The following is a 9,029-nucleotide window of genomic DNA, read 5'->3' as shown; positions in this document are numbered from 1 at the left end:
CTCACTCGCCAACGGCTACTGTGTCATGTTAGCCTTTTTGTGTTTTGTGTTTTTGTTTTTTGTGTTGTCTCTTTTGTTTTGTTTTTTGAGACCCTGCTTGAGCGACTCGTCGTAGTACCAACGGGTACGGGATGTTGTGATCTCTCTGGCTAGCACTACCTCTACGGTAATAGATTGAGCCCAGCTGTCTTACAAGCCATCCCTGTGTTTGCTATGGCGGTTTTTAAAATTCCGAAAAAATTGATAAAGGAGTTGACTGTTGCTATCGCTGGTTTTTGGTGGGGGATACAAAAATACAAAAGAAGATGCATTGGTGTGCTTGATGGAGAATGTGCATTCCAAAGAAGGAGAGAGGTATGGGTTTTAGGGATCTATACTCTTTCAATCGAGCAATGTTAGCAAAGCAATCTTGGAGGCTCTTATCTAGCCCTGAATCTTTATGCGCCAGTGTACTAAGAGCTAAATATTATCTTACTGGTGATCTCTTGAAAGTTGGACCAAAGAAGGGTTCTTCGTTCACGTGGCAAAGCATCTTGGAGGGGCTCAAAACTTTGAAAAGGGGTCATATATGGAGGGTTGGCGACGGCACAAAAATTAATATCTGTACTGATCACTGGATCCCTACTAGTGTATCTCGCCACGTGGTGACAGCCAGAGGCCGGTGCATTTTGAGAAATGTTGATGAATTGATAAACCCAATGACTGATACATGGGATGAGGAGTTAATCAAGTCCATTTTTTATCCATTTGATGTACAACAGATCTTAAGAATTTCTTTGAGCCAAAATCTGGATAATGACTTCATAGCTTGGAACAAGTCATAAAATTATATTTTGTCGGTACGATCAGCCTACTACTCGGAGTGGGAACACCAATTTGGGGCGAGAACGAGGAGATCTGATGGACAAGGTACATAACTGATCAATCCTGTGTGGAGTATTCTCCGGAGTCTGAATGTTCCTGCAAAAATTAAAAAATTTGGATGGAAAGCTCTCCATGGTTTGGTTCCGGGAAGAGGGGTACTTGCTAACAGACATGTTAAAGTTTCTGCCCAGTGTCCTATTTGTAATTCCGGATGTTAAGACATAAAGCATCTCATGTTTACTTGTAAGCGAGCTAAGGAGGTTTGGAAGACGATGGGGCTAGATGATTATATAAGTACTATACTATTTGGCAACAAACATCTTTTTTGTGAGAATTTTGAGAGAGGTTGGAAGTTAACACGATGGTGACACGTGTGTGCTTTGGATGGTTTAATTTGCATGGATCTTTTATGTGTGCAATTTTGGTGCCCTCTAGAATTTAGCTGGTAGGTTTGGCATTTATGTGGTGTTGCCACATGTGCAGTTTAAACGTTTTCTCTCAGTGAAGCTCTCTGGCGAGATACTCTGGTGAGTTCTTGGTGTGGCTGTAGGCTTGACAAAGCTGGGATGGTGGTGGGCCACGGTGGGGTAGGCACTTGCAGGATCTGTCACGTACAGTTTCAAGTTCGAAGAATCGAGAAGGGATTCGTGGCATGGTTGAGAAGGGATTCGTGGCATGGTTGGGTGCTTCCGCTGTCCGCTCCCACACGTTCTCTATTTTCTTCTCCACGATCCAATCCATTAACCCCTCTCTACCATGCCGCCGCCGGCTTCCCGTGGAGAGCTCCTCCAGTCCTCCCTGGCTGAAGTCTTCCTCCATGGCTGCACAAGTAACCAGCCCACCACCACAACATCGGAGACCCGCGCGAGGAGGCCGATGACGGCGTGCCGGCGACCGAGGCAAGGCTTCGCAGGCGGAGGGGGCCGATGCGGTGCCGCGCCGTGCCGGCGAGGAGCAGCATGGGAAGAGATCCGAGTTGGCCGGGATTGTGGTGACAGCGGCGGCATTTCGTTCCCGGAACAGAGGGAGAGGGTTAGGGTCGGTCCTCGGTCGCCGAACCGCTGCCCCGCTGAGCCGCCCCTCCCACGTTTAGCGGCGGCGAGTTACGGGCGCGCCATGGCTGGGGCTCAAGGGCCGATTCTATGCCCCGTGGAGCCGCCGCTCCCGCTGTTACGGGCGCGCGACGGCGAGGGCTCAAGGGCCGCACCTCTACCCCGTGTAGCCGCCACTCCCGCGTGCTACGGGCGTGCGACGGCGGGGCTCACAGACGATGATTTGAGATCGCAGCGACCGGGGGTTGCGGCGTGAGACGATGTCGATTCGAAGGCGCGGAATAACAGCTGCTCTAGCCTCTCTCTAAGACAGCGCGTGGTGGCGCGTGACCGCGCGGCGAGTTGCTACTCTGACAATAGCGACCATGGAGTGCGGCGCCGGGGTGACGTATGAAGAGCATGACAGCGGAGGCTGTAGGGGGGCACAACAGCGGCAGCTCTAGAATGCGCAGGGATTGCTGCTTGAGGACTCACCTCCTCTCCTTTTTTTGTGCAGCGACGGCAGATTCCGGTTCACACAGGTTTCAGCAGCATCTTCCCTACCTCTGGTTCCCCTCTTATTTTTTTCCACCAAGCGTTCATAATTCATGCATGGACAGAGCCATCATATGATTATTAGTTACCTGGTTGCTTTGTAATTGGTAGTTTCCATTTAGATGCAATTCCGTTCGGTGTTTGATAATCTGGCCCTCAGCTGATTTCTCGGCTTCAAATACAGCTAAATATTTTGTTTTACTTTGGAGTAACAATCTGCAATATGTTCTTACATTTAATCTTTAAAATACATGTATGTTTTTCTCTATGTTGTCCTGGCTGTTGGGGAATCAGTTACTTTGTGTTGAATAAATCAAGAAGATGAAAAAAAAAAGTGTGCTCTCCTCTATGTATCTCGGACATTTTCTAGAAAACACATATGATTTTTGACACCTTTAATCTACAAAGTGCATGTATCCTCTTCTCTCATTAGTTCACATGTATTATGGAGATAACATCTTCCTCTATGACCATGTTTTGGTTTGATACATGCAAATTGCAGCCACAGTGCGGTAGAGCCACATGTGTAGCGCCACGGGCACGTGGAACACAAATGTGGCATTCAGTTCGTGGACCACCGGCATGGGGACTCCAGGTGACACATTACTCATTTCCTCCTCTTTGTCGATCTGGTGTTCTCTCTCCCACCTTTTATTTCCCCTTGTATGTTCATTCCAATGAACACCACCAGTTGACCACAATGCAATTTTTTCCTTAGATTCATTCTAGGTTTGCTATCTCAATCTTACAATAGCGCCAAACACACAAGCAAGTTTGCCGGGTCTGTCCTGGTGGTCTTCATCTCTTTTAGTTCTTGGTTGACATGCGTCGTGTCAAATCGGAGAGCTTGGTTAGTTTGTTTCATGTGCATCAGTGAACAAAATTGCATTCTACTTGTTGACTCTTGAGCCTGTAGTTAAAAGGAATTGATTTATTTTGGTCTCAAACCCTGCATAGATATTTATTCCATGCACTGATATTTTTTATTGGTCCTCAAGATAAATCATCTGGTTTTGAACTCATTTTAGCTGCCTTGAATATTGATATGGTTTTACTGACTAAATCTTAGAAAATGCTACATTGCATGGAGCAGATGTTCTTAGTGTCCCTGTCCAAGCCACTGTAAAATGGTTGAGTGTTATTTTATAGGTCTATATGATTATCAATATGATGAGCTTGCAAACATCTTTATAACAAGAACTTTAATCCTCTGCATCGTACTTTATCAATAATAACTTGTAGCATGTGTCATCTAGAGATCTTCAAACAACCACAATTGTGTGCCATAACCGATTCTACTTTTTTAATACAAGAAAGATTTTTCTTTGCTGCTTCTGAATATTTTGCGGAGTATATGAATTGATTCAAAGAAGGAATCCATATGTCTGGTGATGTCCCTACAATTTTTATTTTCTTCTATAATCTGTATTGCCGGTACTGTTGTACTATTCAGCAAGAAATTTGACCCTTTTTCGAATCCAAGATTAAAATAAGTGTGGCTGTAGTAGTATATGTGATATTTATTAATACATCGGTGGAAGATTGAGAATGCTGTTGCCCAAGAATTCACTATTCTTCTTAACCAATGATTTCTTATATAGAGAGAACGGCCCTCACAAATTGAAAATACTAATTTGTTAAGAATCAATCGAACTGAAGTCATAGTGTCATCGTTGGCTGGAATCGATATATTCGTGAGATCTGGGTTGCAATTTGTATCGACTAAAGAAACATCTGTATTGCCGGTGCTGTACTATCCAGCAAGAGATTTAACCCTTTTTCGAATCCAAGATTAAAATAAGTGTGGCTGTAGTGGTATATGTGATATTTATTAATACATCGGTGGCAGATTGACAAAAATCAGGAAGCGTATAGATAAGTTTGGGGAATATGACATGGTTACCTCCTTTCACGTACTACTACAAGATGACATCAGAATGACACTACGGGTGATAAGGAAGATGTCAAATGTTTTTACACATTCCTTATCCTCTGTTTTCTATCACACCTACAGTGTCCGTTGTAATTTAACATGAAAGCATCATTTATTCTTGAACTACTGACGGGTGCAACGCTGAAGAATGAATTGGTTGGCATAAGGTTACTGTTCTTTTCTAGGAAGTGGTTGCTCTCCTTTATTTATGAAGACATTTAACTTTTTAGCATATTTATTTTGTTGTTTTCAGATGCTTTTGGTTTTTCTGACTTGAGATAAAAAAAAAGTAGCTACTTATTTGGAACCCCAAGCTTGATTTCCACCTTTCCCATGTCAAACAAGCTGACGACTAGATATGAGAAGAGAGGACGTTACTTGGTAGGCTCTAACTCCAGAGCTTTTTTGCAATCATTTAAGTGTAAATCTCATAATGACCTAAGGACATCGATGCAAAATTAAATCTACATTTCCCTCTTGGTTGAACTAAATATGGCAAGTAGGCAGAAGAAGCGGCCAAATTGAAAATTTCTCAATAGAATTTAGTTATCTTAGGTGCTTACTCTCCAGGTGCGTCATTTTAGTTGATTTCTATGTGTATCATTATGGCACATGTAAGTAAGCAGCTGCTGAAATGTTTACACTTACTAGCAATATGTGGTTTTTTCTGTGAATAGCAATATGTGCTTTACCAGCACACTTCCACATGCAGATTGTTGAGCCGATCATCCATGTCAATGTTGCCCTGCGGCAGGGCATAGATGGTTCAGCTTTAGGCCAGAGCTGCAAAGGCCTCTCTACTCCTGAAACTCCAAAGCAGGCTCAAGGTCCTGGTGAGACTTCAACGCTGCCGCCGCCCATGGACCTCACGCCACAGAGTACATCATCGTCAGCATCCGCTATCAATGAGGTATGTATTGATGGGAAAAAAAGTCAATGAGGTATAATTTGACAGTCTTAGGAGGGGTACTGGTGTTTTTGGATTTCAGACAATATGTTGTTGTTGTAGACTGGCTCCGATGCCACAGAAGGAATAAAGCGCAAGAATGTTGGTGCTAGCCAGAACCCAACGTCGAAGACGGGGTTGCATTTCTCGGATAATGACTAGGTTACACATGTTCGTGTGCTTAATATATGAGTCGCATGGGATGTGAAGTGTAAGATGCTACCGTTTCTGCTGTATGCAAGCTGCTTTTTGGCTGGTGTGTGCAGCCAGGAAGCTTTGTTATGGGCCCCGTTTTCTGTTGTTTAAGGCCCATACAGTGTTTCGGCTACACTCATTTTCACCAACTGGAAGCTATTGCTCACAACCGCTTCTTGCGATGACCTGCATTGGTCTATAGCCGCTGTGTTAGCATAGTGACCGAATATGAGCACAAGTTACTCAAGGTGCGATCTCTAAGAGGGGAGCACTTCTTAGTCGTAGTGGTACCATGTGATGTATATGCATTTTTCAATTCAAGCACATTATGGTCTTCAATATATTTACTTTGCTGAGTTTATTGGCAAAAATATTTTGCTTTTGGATTTAGATGGTTACAACGTCATATGCATGTTTAGAGACTGTGGTACAAATCAAAGTTCAATCATTTCTAAATAAGAAAATTCTGGTGATTTCACTATTTTACTTTACAATGTGTCATTGATATCACCTACTATTATTTTTGTAACATACTTGTAGTTAACTGCATCTTCTAAAAGTAATATAAAGAAGGCAAGCTGTTGAAAGTAAAGAAGACAAAAAGCATGTGGCTGCCTATATTTTATGAAAGGTAATGCCTCTACCTATTCACAATATTTATGTTTTTAGCTTCCTTCATTATCTGCTTTGCACTGGTAGTTGTTTTTCTCTATTGCCAGTGCACACACGAAGATGAAAATAATAATGAAAAAATATAATTGTCCCATTTTAAGTTCAGGTTTAGTCTAAACATATATTATAATTTCAGTGGTGTATCCGTATTTTTTCACCAAATTTTTCATCAATATACTGGCGTGGCGTGCCGCCGCGCCGATCTTTGCTAGTATAAAAAAATGCTTGTGATATTGATCACTCTGGATCGGTAGTGTTGGAAGAAATCCTGAGAGGTCCTTTGAAGAACAATCCAGTTGACAAGGGATTAACTTATCAATGCCTACGGATTGTAGACTAGGGTTTCGTTGGATGTAGAGAGCAAGTAGATCTCGAAGGTTTCAGCCGAAAAGTGCTCGACAATGTAAAAACTAGGGTTGTGTTGATAATAGATTCGGTTCCCTTCTTTGTCCCTCGACCCCCCCTTATATAGGAGGTGGAGTCGAGGGTTTCGTAATACACAAGTTTACAGATTCCGGGAGGGTTCCTGACCCGTCCCGCAAGATTACAAACGATAACTTCTATTACAACTCTAACTTTCCTTAACAATATCTTGGGCTTCCGAATCTTCTTATTCTTCGGGTCGTGGGCCTTCATTAAACCCCGGGTACCACTTTCGGCAGGCCCATTGGGTGTGCCTATGTCAGTAGCCCCCGAGATTTTGCTTGAATCGCAGAATGAAGGAAAATCTCCACTTTTATATTTATTCGACAACTCTGAATTTTCGCACATATCTTTGCATACAAATTTCTATATTGTACAGGGATAATGGTAATTGGGGCTAGTTCATCTGACGGATCAGGTACTAGTTAACTGCTCTAGTGGCAATCCGCAAGAACCTACTTCAAGATCACGTCCCTGGACATGATCTCGGGATACTGGTGTAAACTTCGACAGGCGCCGCTTAAGGTCTTACCATTCTGTCGAGTCCCAGTCATATTTATCGGGTACCTAACGCGTCCGTTAGGATTTTTCTTCGTATCTGTTGATACGGAAAAAAGTAGCAAACCGACGTCAGAGACGGCGCCACGCCGCACAGAACGGATCTGGGGTCTTACCTTCGCAAATTTTACGGCATTCAGAGATTTATTCGCAACTTTGGCGCTCTGAGAATATATTGTCGAGTGCTTATTCGGCTGTTGGAATAGCACATTTTATTGAGTCAACGGATGACTTATATTGCTTTCCCGATGGGAGTATATGTAGAGTTATTTTAAATCGAAATATACCCTCTTGTTCTTCTATTTTTCTTTTTTATAATTTCATCGAGCACGCGAACAGCGTTCCCGATGGGAGTAGCCCCCGAGGCTACAGCCAAGAACTTGTGCTTGGGTGTAGGCTCCACATTTTATGCCGCTATATTTTCTTTTTCTCCCGAAACTTTTAAATCTCTCGGGTGCGCGAACAGCGCTCTCGATGGGAGTAGCCCCCGAGGCTATGAGAAAATATTTTATATTTGATCATAGATTCATATCATTTCTATTTTGTCTTTCTCGAACTTTTCATTTTTTCCGAAGTAGCCCCCGAGCATTTGGGCAAAAACTTGTTTTTGTTCAAAGGCTCCCGAAATAATCAATGATCTTTTCCTGTTGAAATTCTTGTCAAGCGTCTCTGTCGAAACTTTCTTTTATCAGGGTGACATCATTGCTTACGATAGCCATGATTACTGATTCGGGAACATGCGAGAACCGCTTCTCTCTCTGCCTTGTGGGTCCCATTTTCTTATCCAATTGACACGTCGTGCAAGTGGGGGACACACGTCCTCCGCTTTTTCTGGCATTTATACTGTATCGTCTGTCCGTTCACTTCTCAGTAAAAATCCATTTTTACCCCTTGTCCACGTGTTGGCTATCTGCGTCATAATTTTTCCATCCAACGGTTGCCTCGACTCGCCGCACCATTACATAAGGCCATCGTCTTCCTCCTTCAGCACTTTCGCTCGCGCAGCATCTCTGCTCCTCCTCTGCAACTCCTCCATTGCTCCCGTTGCTTCAAGCGCTCAACCACTCTCACATTCTTCGCCTCCAAGTCCGTTGATGCCGCCGCACCTCCGTTTGACTAGGCATAGCACGCCAGAGTCGAAGATGACAGATCTGGGAAGCGCCGAGTGGGAGAGATCCAAGATCTCTGCCCAAGATATCAACATGCTGAAGAAGATGGGCTTCAGCAAGAAGGAGGACTCTCTCCAGCTCCCCAAGGAGGAAAGCTACCCGAAACCTCCAATCGACTACCGGGTTAGTTTCGTTGACCATCTCATCCGAGGACTTTCTCCCCCAATCCACGAATTTCTTCGTGGTCTCCTTTTTGTCTATGGGCTTCAGTTGCATCATCTGACGCCCAATTCCGTTCTCCATATCTCTATTTTTATCACGCTGTGTGAGTGCTTCCTCGGGGTCCAACCCAATTGGGCTCTGTGGAAGCGCATCTTCTGCATCCGCCGTAATGGCTCCCACAACGTCGCCTACAATATTGGCGGCGTTGTTATCTGTGTTCGTTCTGATGTCGAATATTTCGACGTCAAATTTCCCGACTCCGTCCAAGGTTGGCGGAAGAAGTGGCTGTACATCCACGAAGAGAGCTCCAATCCAGTGGAGGAAAACATCGTCCCTTTTGACGGAGAAGCTAAAATCCTTCGCCGCCGTTCTTGGGATGCTGAAGCTACCGATGCTGAGAAGTTGGCGACAGAAGCGCTGATGACTCGTATCCACGAGCTACAGAACACCCGCGGCAAGGAATTGTCGGGTATTGAGATTACCGCTTATTTCCTTAGGACTAGAGTGCAGCCTCTTCAGGC

General features: G+C 44.0%; 1 protein-coding gene across 2 annotated transcripts; it reads left to right on the top strand.

Annotated features, from left to right (window-relative positions):
* Window positions 1–1,533: 1,533 nt before the first annotated feature.
* LOC127317430 (uncharacterized) lies at window positions 1,534–5,885 on the top strand. Of its 2 annotated transcripts, XM_051347992.1 has the most exons (4): window positions 1,534–2,437; window positions 2,953–3,045; window positions 5,096–5,293; window positions 5,393–5,885. In XM_051347992.1, the coding sequence occupies exons 2-4, from the start codon at window positions 3,004–3,006 to the stop codon at window positions 5,489–5,491; spliced, it is 339 nt and encodes a 112-aa protein (XP_051203952.1). In that variant the 5' UTR covers window positions 1,534–2,437; window positions 2,953–3,003; the 3' UTR covers window positions 5,492–5,885. The 2 variants fall into 2 exon arrangements, with proteins under 2 accessions (XP_051203952.1, XP_051203951.1); XM_051347991.1 differs by having other exon boundaries at window positions 1,534–3,045.
* Window positions 5,886–9,029: the final 3,144 nt, after the last annotated feature.

The sequence above is a fragment of the Lolium perenne genome, chromosome 7 (genome assembly GCF_019359855.2).
Source record: "Lolium perenne isolate Kyuss_39 chromosome 7, Kyuss_2.0, whole genome shotgun sequence".
Classification (NCBI taxonomy): Eukaryota; Viridiplantae; Streptophyta; class Magnoliopsida; order Poales; family Poaceae; genus Lolium; species Lolium perenne.
Note: the sequence above shows the minus strand (reverse complement) of the source record. Positions and strands in the feature narration are given on the sequence as shown.

Excerpts from the sequence above, each read along its gene's own strand:
- LOC127317430 (XM_051347991.1), top strand. The coding sequence starts at position 2,896 with ATGGAGATAACATCTTCCTCTATGACCATGTTTTGGTTTGATACATGC. Across the intron at positions 3,046-5,095 it reads CACCGGCATGGGGACTCCAG|ATTGTTGAGCCGATCATCCA; the intron begins GTGACACATTAC and ends TTCCACATGCAG. Across the intron at positions 5,294-5,392 it reads CAGCATCCGCTATCAATGAG|ACTGGCTCCGATGCCACAGA; the intron begins GTATGTATTGAT and ends TTGTTGTTGTAG.